At 39.3% G+C, this 16,796-nt stretch overlaps 1 protein-coding gene across 13 annotated transcripts in view; it reads right to left on the bottom strand.

The window, feature by feature from the left end:
- Positions 1-16,796, bottom strand: part of LOC137253408 (probable multidrug resistance-associated protein lethal(2)03659) — a 133,553-nt gene that overhangs the window by 11,648 nt on the left and 105,109 nt on the right. For all 13 annotated transcript variants that reach the window (XM_067790360.1, XM_067790388.1, XM_067790330.1 and 10 more), the window contains 8 exons: positions 14,881-15,040; positions 14,456-14,822; positions 13,967-14,384; positions 11,201-11,549; positions 8,631-9,461; positions 7,948-8,567; positions 5,200-5,978; positions 4,580-4,996 (listed from right to left, as the gene is read on the bottom strand). In XM_067790360.1, the coding sequence (XP_067646461.1) occupies positions 4,580-4,996; positions 5,200-5,978; positions 7,948-8,567; positions 8,631-9,461; positions 11,201-11,549; positions 13,967-14,384; positions 14,456-14,822; positions 14,881-15,040 (3,941 nt within the window). The remainder of the gene's footprint in view (positions 1-4,579; positions 4,997-5,199; positions 5,979-7,947; positions 8,568-8,630; positions 9,462-11,200; positions 11,550-13,966; positions 14,385-14,455; positions 14,823-14,880; positions 15,041-16,796) is intronic.

Here is a 16,796-nt window from a genome sequence, read left to right on the forward strand (position 1 = left end):
TCCCTAGTCTGATGCTAAGTAAATGAAGTCACAACAACAATAAAGCAGACAGTCCCTTGTATCTACATAAACGAATAAAACATTATGTCTACACATATGTACGTACACGCAGCAGAGAAGAGATGCTCCCAAAAGTATGCAATTGTAATTGTTGAAGTGTCGCTCACAAATACACGCATATGAGAAGCTATATACGTGCATCTGTAGTTATAATTATATGGCGGCAACTAAGTAAATTCTGGAAGCGCCTAGAAGATACCACGAGGAAATCAAAGAGTATAAAAGCACCAGCGGTAGAGGCGATATAATCAGTTTCGATTAAGACGATATCTAGCGAGCAATAGCAGTATTATTTTGAAAGTCAGTTTCATTTGAGCTATCAATCAGTTTAGTTATTAAGCCAGCTAGTTGCAAAGTATAAGTGTTATTGTGAAGTACTTTAATAAAGGCCATTTTTCCATTATTCAATATTGGAGTTATTTATTCAACAGTTTAGTGATTCGAACTTAGCAGAAGGGCAAATAAGGGGACTTGCAAGTAAATTCGTTACAATATAAAAAGAAGTGTACATTTTGATTGTCACTCCATAACTCGAGAACGGCTCGACAGATTGCCATGAAATTTTTAGGAAAGATACAGGAAGGAGAGATGATGGTTAGTTGATTTTGAAATCCCAAATCGGTTTAGCTGTATATATATAAAAATCAAATTCTGTGTGTGTTTGTGTTCGCTATGGAAACGTATTTCCCACACATCAATCATCACCAAATTTTGGTTATGGGTTCCTTCGATCAACGGGAAGGTTTTAGGCTAAAAATAGTTTCGATATATAAAAGGGGCGTGGCACCTCCCATACAAGTGGAATCTTTGGTACTGCATACCTTTGAAGGTATACATGCCAGAACATTGAAATTCAGTAAGGAGTTATTTGAGGTCAATCCTTAACACCACCAAGAAAATATGGAATTGGGAAAAAGGGAGCATGGCACCTCCCATACAAATGGAATATATTATACTGCATATATCTGGATGTCGTAATGGTAGGCTAATTAAAATTGGTAAGGAGCTATGTGACGTTAAGTCCTAAAACCTCCAGTAAAATGTGGAATGGGGAAAAACTATGGCTGCCGTACAAACTTAAGTTATTTTAACACCTAAAGTTTGACTGCATTGTTGAGTTTAGCTGTTATGCCTTTTGGACGTTTAGTAATCTGCCGCTGTTAAAAAAATTGTTTAGCTTCAGTCTATCTACATCTTCTATAAAAATCAAATTCTGTGTGTGTGTTCCCTATGAAAACGTGTTTGCTATACTTCGATCATCACCAAATTTTGGCTCGGGGTTCCTTCGATCATGACGAAAGTTTTTCATATTTCAGAATTAAGAATTTAAAATTTAAATGTTTTTGGCTATGCGAAAGAACTATCTTAGCTCCCAAAAATGATCATGTTAAGAAAATCAATGATCGCTTTCAAAATCAATTTCCTGGTGAAGTGACGAAATATAAAACGATCGACACAGTTACAGATGAAGATAAAATTGTGAATTATCCAAATGAATTTCTATACTCCTTAGAACCAAAAGGAATGCCTGCACATATGTATATCAACTTTGAAAATTGGCTCACCAGTCATGCTTCTTCGGAATGTAATCAAAGCAACAATCATCAGCGGTAAAAGCAAAGGTGAAGATGTGATCATACCACGGATCCCAATCATTCCTTCAATTTTAAGCGCTTACAGTTTCCTGTACGCCTTGCTTTTGCAAGCACAAGGACAATCGCTTACTATTGCATGCTTAAATTTAGAGTCCGTGCTTTTCCCATGACCAGCTATATGTTGCTTGCTCTAGAGTTGGAAAACCAAAAAATTTGCTTATCTTTGCACCGAACGAAAAAACCAAAAATATTATGTACCCACTTGCATTACAATAAGATACAATACTAAAATGTTTTAAACGAAAACTTCACCAAATATGCGTACAAAATTCAATTCAATTTACAGAACAATAAATTAAATTATCAGAAAACAAAACAGAAAAAATAACGCAACATTCATTCTATCTCGGGCGTTACAACGTACGCCTGGTAAAGCTAGTTGCATATATTTTTTTTAACAGAGCTGTTGCTTAAACTTGATCATGATGTAATAAAAGCAGACAGGTGAAGTCAGTAGTACAACAACACAAATTTGTCGGCCCCCATAATCCGCCCATGAATTTCTAAATTGAAGGGAGGGAAAATGTTTGCTACTCTTTTACTACTTTAGTAATGCAATGTGCGGAAAAAGCAATGATTTGACAAAAAGTGGGAATAAGAGTTTAACAGAAAGAGTAAGAATAACAATAAGATAAGATTAAGAGCAGTAGTGAGTGTTAGGTTTAGATAAGAGCAAGAGCAGAAAGAGTAAAAGGAAAGTGATGAAGATTTACGGAAGAATGAACGATTAAGGTAAACTAGAAAATGCAAGAGGAGAGGAAAGAAGAGAGAAAGTCAGAACAACATCTGTAAGGTTTGGTCGTACGGCTGGGAGTATTTCATGTTTGTCTAAACCCGGGGTGGGCGTGAGCTTAGCACCTGCTAAGCGACCATATATGTATACGATAAGCGAGAGCACAACGGCCACTTCGTCAAAATCAACGACAGCTCTTTTAGTTTGATTTCGATGGTCCAACAGTAAGGAAATATCGCACGCGCGCTTAAAACAGAGTACCAAAGAGTGTGTGTGACACGTGTTCACCGTTCAAGCATTGAAATCAAACTAAATAAATAATTGATTTTGCTTTCGTGCTCGCTACGCGTTCGTGTTTACTAGCACATTCTTAATTTGGTAACCGTGTAAATGTAGTGGTGCCCACCGCTGGTCTAAACCATGGGTCTCTAAAAATTGAGAGTGAATGTGCTATCGCATACGCAATGAGAGCACAATTGTAACTATGGAATGCTGACCCCTGGTCCGAAACTGTTAGAGGACAATGATACCATTTTTTTGATTGGTCGCACCTATTGGATGGGGCGAACGCTACTACAACAAAAACAACTATGCTTAACAATGCTTCAGTTGGCAGATTTCGGAAAAACTGCACCATTTTCCATTCCCTTCTCATAAAAAAGATGGTATTTAAGTTCTTACACAATAAGGCGTATGGATAAGACAAGTGGAAGAAGATATTATCACCATTGGTGCCTCCACATAGCGCCAGTCCTCGCAAACAAAATGACAACTATCGCAACAATAATTAAACAATTTAGACAACGTAGGTTGTCCGTTTCTTTGTACAACAAAGGACATTTTTTTTTTGTCAAAATGTGCTTTCATTTGAAGCGACAATGGGACTTTTGTTGAATCCTAGGTACTTTTAGTAATACTACCCCTACGGTACTTTTGTGAACAGATCAAGGATATTTCGCAATCTTTCTTTGTTAGACTAATTAAAGTTCTCTAATTGGGATACAAGGAAACTGACAGTTTAAGGGCCAATTAAACTTCCTTAACCCTAACGCCATAGTCGTAACCATACCCATGTCCATAACCATCTCGAATGTGATCGATTAATGGTGCCTTAACCTAGAAATCGTCAAAATTTCCTAAAAATTAAGAAAATGCAAAAAATTACAACCATGTTCCGCAAAAAATAAGTCCTTAGCCACAGCGTCTCCAAAACAATGGATAAAATCTACAAAAAGTTATTAAATTCACCAACTCAAGTATTTTTAGGTTATGGATATGGCGAGAAACCAAAAACCAATTGGTTGGCTATGGTATGATTATGGCGTTAGCGTTATGGTATGGCACCATTAATCGATTACGTTGATTTCCATAAGGTAGGTTCGATCAGCTGTTTTATCTGGTTATGGTGTATGGTTTCATTTCAAGTCATCATTAATTGGCCCTTTATACAGTGAGAATATAAGTGAGAAATTTGTATTAAATATCAGTTTGAGGAGCGCAATTCAAACTGAGCTTCCTTGGGTTTGAAGTTTTATTTACGTATGAGTCCTTCGGCTTTAGACCGATTACAGCCTTTCCAGTCCGGTGGGTTCAAAAAATTTGGTAACGGAGTCCACAACAGGTATAAACTAACCAAAAACAATACACCAACTAAGTCCCCCAGCGGGTTAGGGGGCAGAATACACCCGACTAAAATACCAGATTCAAGGGGTTGTGTAGCGCAACCTTTTCAGGTTGCCTGCGCAATATATAGCTTCTCCAAACCCAATTGTCAACCTCACTTATCCGTGGCGAATCCTGCTTCATTACCAGCCGAGGCTCTGTCGACCACGAACTCCTCATGGATGTAGGGGGTGGGAGGGCGCGATGGCCAAGAACGTCGCATGTGCTCATAACAAATCGTTCCCGAGATGGTCGGGCTTGGTACCGGAACGTACGGGATCTGCATCCGGCAAAGCACCATCAACGTCGATAACACTCCAACAAGAACAACAACAAAAACAACATCAACTAAGTGTCAAAAAGATTTGTAAGCTATGCAAAGAAATATATTTGTAGTTGTTTCATCCTCAAGACAGTGATTAAACATTTTTACAAAGTAGGTTATCATTCTTTTATTAGCTTCACTCACCTTTTGCGCCACCTTCATTAGATTTTCTGCTGTGGATTTCCCCGTTTGCTGCACCATACCATAGAACACTTTTTCTTTACTTTGCGTCAAGAGTTCATGTGGTGAGCCAAACTCTACCACCTGGCCAGCATCCATTACCAACACCTTATCCGAATCCATCACCGTATTCAGGCGATGGGCAATTGTGAGTACCGTACAATTTCTAAATTTATCTCTGATTGTCACTTGAATAAGCGCATCCGTTTGAGGATCTACATTTGCGGTAGCCTCGTCTAAGACCAAAATACGATTTTCACGTAATATAGCGCGTGCCAAGCACACCAACTGACGTTGACCAACACTGAAATTGGCACCACCCTCAGAAATTTTACTCTGTAGACCACTGGGAAGTTCAGCAACGACACTTTTCAGCTTAACCTGTGTGGAAGAAACATGTTTTCAAAATATATTTTATTTTAAATAATACAAATCGGCGGCTAAGTGTAAGATCGCCTTCGGTTGGCTGCCGTTGTGACAATGTCTGAGAAATCTAGTTTCTCAATGTTTTCCGGAGATAGCGTCTTTTCGGACTGTCATACAAGTTAGAGCGATCTTCCACTAAACCCTCACAATGTTCTCACCTCTTCGAGTGCATTCCATAATTTCGCATCAGAATACTCATCAAATGGATCTAAATTATAACGCATTGTACCTGAAAATAGCACCGGTTCTTGTGGTATAATCGAAACTTTACTACGTAAGTCATGTAAGCCCATATCTTTAGTGTCACGGGAATCGATAATGATTGAGCCATCATTGTAAGATAACCTAAAGAGCGCATTGATCAGCGAAGATTTACCAGCACCAGTACGTCCTACAATGCCCACTTTCTCGCATGGTTTGACCACAAAATTCAATGACTTCAATACATATTCCGCCTTTGGATCTGGTAAATAGCGCAAGCTCAACTCATCGAAAACGATTTTACCCTGCTCCGGCCATGTTGGTGGTGGCTTTTTATCAGCTGGCGCTTCGAGCTCACCTTCCGGTTCAATGTCATCATATTCCACAACACGTTCTACTGCAGTCATTGTGTTTTCCAATTCAGCTGATTGACGCATACCCCATTGAACCATGCCCGTCATGCCCATTGCTTGTGTTATAGCCAAACCGACATCGCCACCATTCTCTGGTGGAAATAGAAAGAAACTTAATGTAATAATGGCTATGTAGATTACACAGCAACAATCGAGCCAATAACCGAAAGCACGTGACGTTGAAATGAACATGTAGAAAGCAGAACTATGCACATCCTGATAGTTATCGAACTCATATATGAGTACACGTTGAGCACCGTAGGCGCGTATTGTTGCTAAGCCGGAAAGCGAGGCTGCCATGTGGGAGTAGATTGGTGAACGAGCTAAAATGAAAGTAAATAAATAATAATAATGAGTACAAGGCAACGGGTATGGTTATTATAGAATGTAGGATGACACTGAAGAAGGTCCTATGCCCTATTCGGCTTGTATCCAAGCTAAATTTGAAAGGCTATGGGGGAAAATCGTTTCATCCTCTCGAAATTTACTGTATCTGCCAGAGAGACCCACAATACTCTGCTCTGGACACTGCAATGGACTAAATTCTTTCTAATACGAATTTTGCCTTACCAATAAATAGAGGTAGGGCAGTGGTAAAGGGAGAGGGATATGAAAGGTAGCGGAAAACTGAGTCATATTGCTTGCAGTCTTGGACACCGGCAGAGAAAATAATGAATCAACTTTTCTTCCTCCTCATATTGACAGTTTCTGCAGAGGGAGCTTATTAGGATGCGAGACCGTGAGCTGTGATCACACCCGTAGACATGCTCACACTGCAAATTTGCTTAGCTTGAGAAGGAAGCTGGTTCCTTTACTATGCAAACATGGCCATGAGGACCTCACAATCATCCCTGTTTTTCCCAAAAACATGCCTGACTAACTCATCTGCAAATTGATTATTTCAAAATCGCTATGACAGAGGAACCAGCAAAGGGAGGCTTAACATCTTTACATAATCTCCGAAGCTATCACATTGGACTCGAATGCCTCTTAGGCAGCCTGGCTGTCGACAAAGACTGTTACATTTGTGTCTGTGACGGTACTCTACTGAATCAGTATCGCTGCTTTCTCTACGGCATAGACCGGTACGATTGATTTACCCGCAGATGCTTTGAGTACATTACAGTTGCAGTCCCCTTTTCCATTTGCATGCCGTCTGTATAGGTTTAATGCCCCTACCACTGTTTAGGTCCTCCTTACATTCCTCCATTGAAGGATATTTTATGTTCTGCAACCTGAAGCCCACAATTGCCGTGATATGGTCGGCTTTGAATGTTAGGTCAGTTAGGATCCCCTTTAATCGTCCCCTCGCATTGTGATCTAATATCGTCGCTTGTTCGTAGCTAACCAGACAGGAGGTCATCTCGCATAAGACTGATCTAGCAGATAGACATTGATCTATCAGAACACCAATCACTGTTTATTTATGAGCATTTTCGAACTTTATGATTGCGGAAGACCACTTTCACTTCTTTCGGAAAGACCTCGCTAGCCTCAAACTGACAATGTCTGTCTTCGAATTCGCCACAGCGCTCTACGTCCGGTTTTATTACTATTTTGCTATGGTCCTGGACCCAGCTGATCATAATCTTATAATTGTTCGAGGCGAGGAGTGATACTCCCAGCTCACACTCCACCCAACCATCCACCATTTCGCGCAGTTTCTACAGCGCTCGTGCAGCTTAAGTCTTCATATTAACCCAAGCTCCAAACCGAAAATCAGTCTCCCAACCGGCTTCCAGTTAACAAGTTCACTGCCCCGAATGAGCACTCCATTCATTGCTCTTTCTAGGGAATGACGGCACACAATAATCTGGCCTGCCTGGAATACAGTCGATGATGATAATAATGCTGGTGTGACCGAATTGAGTAATTTTGACGAGAGTAATATATTTCCCGATGTGAATGAATACGTTACGTTGAAGTATTAACACCTGGTGGTGCCATCACGACAGCCGTGCAGACGACTTGTTGACCCTTTCAGCTGGCTTATCTTTTCTCAAAAAGATGTTTGGGGCCAACAGTGACACCTAACGTGACGAAAATGGGGTCAGTGGGTGGCGATATGTTCGTAGATCGGCCATCAAATTGCAGATAACTACCAAAGATAGGGCTGAACAACGTCTGTTAGAACTGCTTAACATGCGGGAAATTCTACAAGAACAATGCTTTTGGAGTCATCTTATAATCATTGTATAGTCGCCTTCCATCCGCAACCCCATCATCTCTTCTCTAATCTCCTTTGAAACCTAAGCTTCATTATAAACTTCAGTTTCAACATTTCCTACTTACTTATTGCTTCCAAACGCTTCACATCACGCGACGTCTTCAAATAAAAAGATCTCAAGTAATAGAAGAATATCGCCAATACACCTGTTGGTACTAGAAAGAATGGATTCACGATTGCAATCACAATTACAATACCGAAAAGAGCCAGGAATATTTGTATAACATCCATCATGACCGCCGGCAATATCTCATCCACTTGGCCCATATCCTTGGAGAAACGATTCAATATACGACCTGAAGGATTTGTATTGAAAAAATACATAGCAGCACGTGTAATACCACGGAACATTGAATTATGTAGATTTATGGAAGCTCTCATTGCGACATTGAAGAACAGAAAACTACGAGCGAGCGTTATGACAATGGTTGCCACTGTGATGGCCGTAAAAATGTAAATGTCCAAAGTATCAGCATCCACTGCCACACCAAAATCACGTAGCATAGAAGTAAATGTCGATTCCGTCATGGGAGGCAGTGTTGTTGTATCATTAAAATTTGTTAAAATATCATTGAGGTGGGATTCGCTTAGGTGTGAGGTTTGATTCAGCGAGCTGGTTTCGTTGAGTTGGGCGTCATTGAGACGTGCCGACAGTACCGCTTCAATTTTTCCTTTTTTGGCAACCCTGTAAAATCAATATTAATATTTTTTTCCAAATTTTTTTTTTTTAATTAATTTGCACACTCACCAGTAGGACAAGAACCAATCTCCACCTGATGCCAACATCTGAGCCAATATACAAAACAGCAACATAACAAAAAATGTGAAAAAACCGCCACCAGCACGAAAATATTTTTGATATAATTCTAAACCAATTTTGCCCTCCTCTTGCGTTTCTTGCTGTTGCATCGGCTGTCCTTCATCAACATATGAGTCTGCCACCGAGTTCAAGGAAGCCTCACTATTACGCCGATTTCCATAAACTTTACTGCCGGAACGTGAACGCGCCTTCTCTTCAACTGAATCTTCTTTTTCAGGATCAGCTAACATTTTTGCAAAATCTAAACCAGACTCACGTAACGAATCATAAGTACCCACAGCGCTTACACGCCCCTTATCCATGATAACAATTTGATCAGCTTGCTGCAGAAACTGTAATTGATGTGTGACCAGCACTACAATATGTTCACGTAGAAAGCCCCGCATACATTGATCGAAGAGATGACGTCCAACATGTGTATCTACCGCACTAAGCGGATCATCCAACAAGTATATGGAGGTTTGACGATAAACTGCACGCGCCAAACTAATACGCGCTTTCTGTCCACCCGAAAGCGAAGCGCCACGTTCACCCACGATGGTCTTATCACCATGTGGTAGTAATTCGAAATCACGTTCCAGCGCACATTTCTTAACTACCTGCTGATAGCGTCGCCGATTCATCGGGTGACCAAAGAGTATATTCTGACGTACAGTACCAGTGAAGAGCCATGGTTCTTGCGAGGCATATGAGAAAGTGCCATTCACTTTTATACTACCCGATTCGGGACGTAACTCGCCCAGGATGCTTTGCACTAAGCTGTAAATGGAGACAAAGAAATTTTTAGTGCGATTGCGAAAAGTTGTAATTGAAACTTTGATGGATAAACATTCGTTAATTTCGCACTTAGATCAACTAAACAAAAATAGGAATCCAAACGGTAACTGTCACCTTAACCATAACCACAGGAGTAATTAAAGCTATAACCTCAACATTTAAGGAATTCGTACCCAAAACCATAACCGTAAGCTTAACCAAAGCCCTAACCTAAACAGTCAACGTTCTCAATTGACTATGACTATAACCATGACCTAACAGTATGAGGAAAGGACCAATTAAACTTCCTTAACCCTAACGCCATAGTCGTAACCATACCCATAACCATCTCCAATGTGATCGATTAATGGTGCCTTAACCTAAAAATCGTGAAAATTTCATAAAAATGAAGAAAACGCAAAAAATTACAAACATATTCCACAAAAAATAACTTATTCATAACGTATCTGTTATGTCCTATAAAGGAATAAATGCACGCGCTTGATTTTAGGTTATACTATATAATAAAAACTTCAATTTATTTGTATGAGGAATTTTACATCATAGCTATAGCAGTAGTAATTATATCAATATATGAAAAAAGGAAAGAGTATTTATATATATATATAATAATAATGACAGTAGGAAAAAGAGGGCTGCCAACTGTTGGTAAATACATAACAGTATCCAAAACATTGAATAAAATGTACAAAAATTATTAAATTTACCAACTCAAATACTTTTATGTTATGGATATGGCGCGAAACCAAAAACCATTAAAACATGGCACCATTAATCGATTACATTGATTTCCATAAAGTAGGTTCGATCAGCTGTTTTATCTTAACTGGGTGTATGACTTTGCACTTTGAAATAAAAACGTAAACGATTTTCCTTTGAATTTTTAAAAAACAAAATTTTTCTTTTATTTCACTTTTTAACTATAATCATAAGCAAGGCGGAACGATACAAGGTGGCAGCATAGTGCCATGCCTACAAACATAAATAAAAAATCCATGTACATACTTTGTTTTTGTAAATTCGATGGACAAATGTCAAAATCGTACTGCGCCGGAAGTTGATGTTTCAAAACAAAAAAAAAGTTTATAATCAGCTGTCCCATGCTGCCACCTTGTATCGTTCCGCCATGATCATAAAGAAATTTTAAAAAATTTATGAATTGCGCGATGGCGGGCGGGAAAAAAATACGGTTAGCGGGCAATGGCCCGGTGTTGCTAGACGGAGTGGGCGGACTTAGTCCGAATCATCATGCATTGTATGCTCATGTCTTCAACACTCGGAGAAGCAGAAATTTGACTAAACAGTACACTTCACCATTTACCACTTCATTTTAATCCTTTGTCTTCACCTTGATCTCCTATATCGTCTTCTCTTCATCATTATAACCACGATAATCAGCATTATCATCTTCATCACTGCCGTCAAATGAGCTTTCTTATTCCTTTTATTGTCTTCCTTTTTCTTTTCCGTTTTCCATTCTCCTTACGTCATCCTATATTTTTCCTCTACCCTTTATCCTTTCTCTTCTCATCCCTTCTTTCTTTTCATTTCTCTTCCTTTCCATAACATATCCTTCTCTCGCTTCTTTTCTTTTGTGTACACTCTTCCTGATATTCTCTTCTCTTTTCCGTTTCCTCGTTCCTTTCTTATTCTGTTTTCCTTTCCCTTTCTATGTTTATGCATCAAAACGATTTACTTCTTTAAACAAAATGTAATCTTACCTAGACTTTCCCGAACCAACTGGTCCTATAATTGCAACCAATGTTCCTGGTTGTACACGCAAATTTACATCATCTAATGTATATTCAGTTGATTTGACATCCCATTTAGCTCTTACATTGCTAAGTACGATTCCGGCCTCTGAGAGTGTCGCATGTCCATTTGAAGCGAATGTCTTTTCAGGCTTTAGTGTGTCAAGCGCTTTTTCATCAGCTTTTACCACGGTGGATTGATTACTACCAGGATAATTTGGATTATCGGCGGATTTATCGACAATGTCAGTCTCTTCATATAACATGAATTTTTGTATACGTTTAATAGATACCAAAGCCTCAGCCAATTGTGAAATCCCTGCGGAAGATACATAAATTGAAAAAAGTTGACAATGTTTTGCGGGATTTAATCAAGGATTATGCAACTACACCGCTAAATACTTCTGTGAAAGCTTCTTCGAATATATTATTTGTTTCAATAGATCGTCCGGATAGGTGCCACGCCTAGTACATGTCAGAATAGACGAGACGCCCTAACAGATTTAAATAGATTTGGGCTACTCCAAGTACTGTAACAGTAGAGAACTCAATATTTAGGCCAAAAGCTGAGCGGAAATCAAGAAACTTCGCATAGCCCCACAGCTATCGAGGATAGTCAGCGAAATACCAACTTTGCAAGTAATTGTATCCAACTACTTCCCGGACAGGACTTAAAGACCTCAATGGTAACCTTATAGGTATACCGCTTGGTCCGCGCGAGGACATGGTGATGGGACTTCACTTTCGATTCTCTATTAACGTCTTCTCTTGATTCGATAGACCTACGGTTACCTTCGTAAGCGCAGCTGATGAGATCCGCCAGGCCAGTAGTTGAGGTCTAGAGTATTGAGCCGAACTATCAAGCTTCACTAAAGCTTATCTCGCTGTGGTGATTGAACTATTAACTGTGCCTGATGAAAGTCCTTATGGGAATATTTCAATCCCAATGTCTGCTCACACATAACCACATCGTTGCACCGAAACGATTCGAAAAAACAGTTTGTGACGTTGTGAGGTAATGTGCTGTTGCAACGGAACGTTCGGCAGTGTCCTTTATAAAGGGTAGCTACAATCCAGCCGTACCAAGTCTTATGCTACTTGTTTTCCCAGCCTACCCTCATATAACCACGATACTCAGTAGACAATTAATACACCTCTAATTTTTCGTGCTCAGAAATATTTAGGGATTGACAGGAAAGAATCAATGTCGTACTTAAGAACTACAAGAGTGCTTTAGAGGAACTAAGCTCGAGTTTTGTAATCAAACCACCAATTCGTCAGAAGAGAGAATGTGATATGGACAGAAACTACAGAAGGCGCACTAGACGCATTCGAGAACACTTATTTCCTGGACTGCGGTAGGCTATCTTCTTTCTGGTAGAGATTTTGCATCACTTCTTGACAGGGAAAAGATATTATTTGCTATTTCTCGACCTAGAAATCGCCCGGCCCAAACGGTGATGCTTCACAATCTTGGTTAGCCTATAATCTTCATTATAGTGAACGGGAAACACATAGCCTATATTCCCCCAAAGATGGAAGAGTATGAAACTGATCTTTGCACCTAAAGTGGAAGAAGGATCTCATTAAAACGTGATTACAAAACATGCTGGGAAGTGAAATAATACAAGTTTACATGGGATCGAGTTAGGGGATTAGAATATGCCCGTGGCAGTTATGCCTGTCTTAAGAGACGACTAAAATACCCAAATTATTCAAGGGGTGTACGCGCCCGCCCAATCTCCAACTTTACCTACCCGTGCCGAGTCCTGTCTCTTTAGCAGCCAAAGCTCTGGCGACTCAAATTCCATGGAACTAGGGGGTGTGGGACGGTATGGCCTGGAAGGTTCAATGTGGTAACATTAAATAGTTCCCGAGATGGTCGGGCTTGTACCTTAATGGTGATTTTTACCTAAACGTACCGGAACTACATACATATATCCGGCAAGGGACCATGAAGATCGCTAACAATCCCAAAAACCCCCGGGGAATGTTTTTATTGGGAAGTAGCGCTGCAACAACAACCACCTCTCCCGCTCCCCACTTTCTAAGTATGGTAAGCTGCCGTCCTTAGAATATATTCGATGTTAACACATGAATACTGCGTTTTTATTTAGCCTTTGGTAAAATCAGACTCATAAGTATAACTTCGGATTCATTCATGACAAAAATAAATAAATGTAAGGCGCGATAACCTCCGAAGAGATGTTAGGCCAAGCTTCGCTTCCAATTTGCGTGGTGCTCCTTTTAATTCTTCCTACAAATTGGCGCGACGGGACCTACATGTTTTATGTCGACTCCGAACGGCACCTGCATGGCAGATGAGCTTTCACTGAGAGCTTTTCTTGGCAGAAATACTGCTTACCAAACACTGCCGAGGGGCGACCCCGCTTAGACAAATTTTCTTTTAATTGAAAAAACTTGTTTCTAAAATTTTGATGTTGCTTTTCCCGGGGCGTGAACCCAGGATCCTCGGTGTGGTAGGCGGAGCACGCTACCCTCACACCACGGCGGCCATTCACGTTAATTTCCTATTTTTGAAACATGTCACTTTTGACACTTGTCACCTTTGACACGTGTCACTTTTGGCACTAGTCTTTCTTGAACATTGCAGATTAAGAAATTTTTCCGTGTGCTCTCGGTTACTTTTTTTTTTGTTAAATATGAGTAAGTTTTATCAAAGGAAAGTGGCCTTTCATCTAAATAATATGAATTTATGTATAGCCTATAGCCTACCTTGTGGAAAAAACACCGTCATAGTAACTCGCAATGTATTATAGTAAGCTGTTATAACGAAAGCCTTCTCCGGCGTCAACACCGCTTGCAACAATACATAACCGACCAAACTGAGAAAGACGGAGACACGCGTCAAAAACATGATGAAAGATAATAATATACCACGTATATATGAAACTTTTCGTATAGCATTAACTTCCTTCTTACGCGCATTAGTTACCAGCTTGCCGAAAGGTATCTCCCACGCATACATTTTGATCACTTGTATGCCGGAGATAATTTCATTCATCATGCGTACACGTTCATCAGTGCGCAAAGCAGTACGCAAGCGTAACACAGACGTCTTTTTACCCAGCCAACCTTGCAGTGGAATGAAGAGTAACATAAAAGCAACACCAAAGGTGGCAGCAACTCCAATCTAGAAGGAAAGAATAAAATAATTGTAGAGTCAACATATACGCATGTACTCGATTTGTTCATTCCTCTTACCTCAATCGACATTAAATAAGTAATCAAAATCGTCTCGAGCGGTCCAATCCAAAGATAATGTATAAATATCATAGCCAAATCTAAACGTCCCACATCGTTTGATATCAAATTAACCACTTGTCCAGCTGTGGTCTCACCCAATGCAGTGCGACTTAGACGTAATGCTTTGCGATATATCATACTACACATCGCTACGCGTATCTTCATGCCGCAATGCATTGTGCCCAGCATATATGGATGCATAACGGTGACATTTATAGCACTACAAAGTATCACACCAGCTGCATATAAATAGGCCGAGTTAATATCTTCACCACCTTTCGAATAGTACGCAATTAGACCCAAGAGGAATAAGGGTTGTAGTGCTCTATTATGTTTTTTTTTATTAGTATTTAGTTGTTGTTTAAGTTTTGTCGTATATTTACCTTGTACCCAATTCGAGTACGAGCAAGACGAATCCCAAGAGCGCAAAGCGACAACCAAAAACCCGAGTTGTCGCTCTCGCTAAGCTTGGACCTCCCTTCGAAGTCGATTTGCGTTGCAGCTCTTTTTCCCATGATGAGCATAGGTCATTGCCCAAGGTTTCTGTAAATGGAAAAATTAAAAATAGTTTAATACGAGCCGGACCCGTGCGCATCTTGCGCAACCAATATAAAAGTCTCTTGTCAAATATCAACAGAAATCAGCTGTACTGTCAATCAATTAAAAAGCTTGCGCTGCCATCTGGCGTATGGTAGCAACTGTCGGTAATGCAGTGCAAATATTCACAATAGTGCCATAATACAAATAGATTTCTTTGTGTGCTCACAATCGTTTATTTTTTTGCAAATTATTATTTTTTTTATTTATTTATTTATTTATTTACTTGTATGTCTAATATACAGCAGACACTTAAGAATATAGTACAACTAATGTAAATTAAGTATTACTTAAAAAATTGGTTTTTATTTTGAACTGTATAACCGATTTGGTATACGTTAAATCTAAATCCAGAAAATTTGAGAAATAGTTGTAATCAGACATAATTCTATTCAAGGGAGCGTTAGCGCCATAGACTGTTCTGTTAAGTCCAATACGAAAAACAACAAAATTCCGTAAATTTCTGCCGGGCACATTAAAGTTAACTAGCTGAAGTAAGGAAGGACAATCTATCCTGCCAGAGACAAGATCAATAATAAATGTAACCGATAACAGCGTTCTCCTATCGGATAACGATACCAAACTAATTAATCGACAACGAGCAACGTACGACGGAATCGGTTCAGTAAAGTTAAGAGAGTACAATAGCTTATTGGTATATGGGCAAAGAGGATAAATAAATAAGAGCCACCAGTCTGCTACGAGTAGCGAGTAACTCGCTGGAAATCAAAAAAATTGATGTCTAATATTTTCTGTGAGGGACATTTTTAATTGTCTCGCATTTATCCATGCCGTGTAGGCACCTTATGCAAATGTTATTTTTGGAAAGAGAATTAATTAATTAATTAAATAAAGTTGGAAAACTAAACACAAATACCCCACGAAATGTATAGAAGACATTTATGCACATCTCGCCCAAAAAAAAAACCTGCGAGTACCCTAACGAATAACATTACGCAAAGTAACGAGTGACGTCTCTTATTATATTTATCCTCTTTGATATGGGTCTAAAAAATTAGAAGAGTGACGTTTCACAAAGGCAAGTGTTCCAAAAGAATTTGTGATTATGTAGTTTAAATGAGTAGTAAAATTTAGTTTACTATCAAAATACACGCCAAGATCTTTGATTTCATTAACCTCAGAAAGGCACGAGTCCGGCAACCGATAGCAAGTACCCAAAGGCTTGACCATTTTAGAGTAAGTTACTTTGAAACACTTGTTAATATTTATATAAAGCCTGTTCATAGCGCAATAATCTAAGAATTTATTAAGTTCACTTTGAAGCGCCGATGAATCACGCGAGTCTCTTATTTCAGAATATATTTTAACATCATCGGCATATAAGAGAAATCTAGACGAGTTGAAACAAAAAAAACATCATTAATAAACAGGATGAATAATAAAGGACCTAATATGGTACCCTGAGGCACACCATATGTAGCAATGAATGGATCCGAGAATACCCCATCTATAGCAACCATGCAACTCCTGTTATGTAAATAAGATTTTATCCATTTGAGGATACTGGAATGAAAACCCAGGAATTCAAGTTTCTCAATGAGGATTAAGTGAGAAATTTTGTCAAACGCCTTAGAAAAATCAGTATAAATCGTATCAAGCTGAAGACCATTACGAAAGCACGAATGGCAATCCTCAGTAAAGACTGAAAGATTGATTGGTAACTGTCGAGCGTGCTGCTACA

Source organism: Eurosta solidaginis, chromosome 1 (assembly GCF_040869045.1).
Source record: "Eurosta solidaginis isolate ZX-2024a chromosome 1, ASM4086904v1, whole genome shotgun sequence".
In the NCBI taxonomy this organism is placed as follows: Eukaryota; Metazoa; Arthropoda; class Insecta; order Diptera; family Tephritidae; genus Eurosta; species Eurosta solidaginis.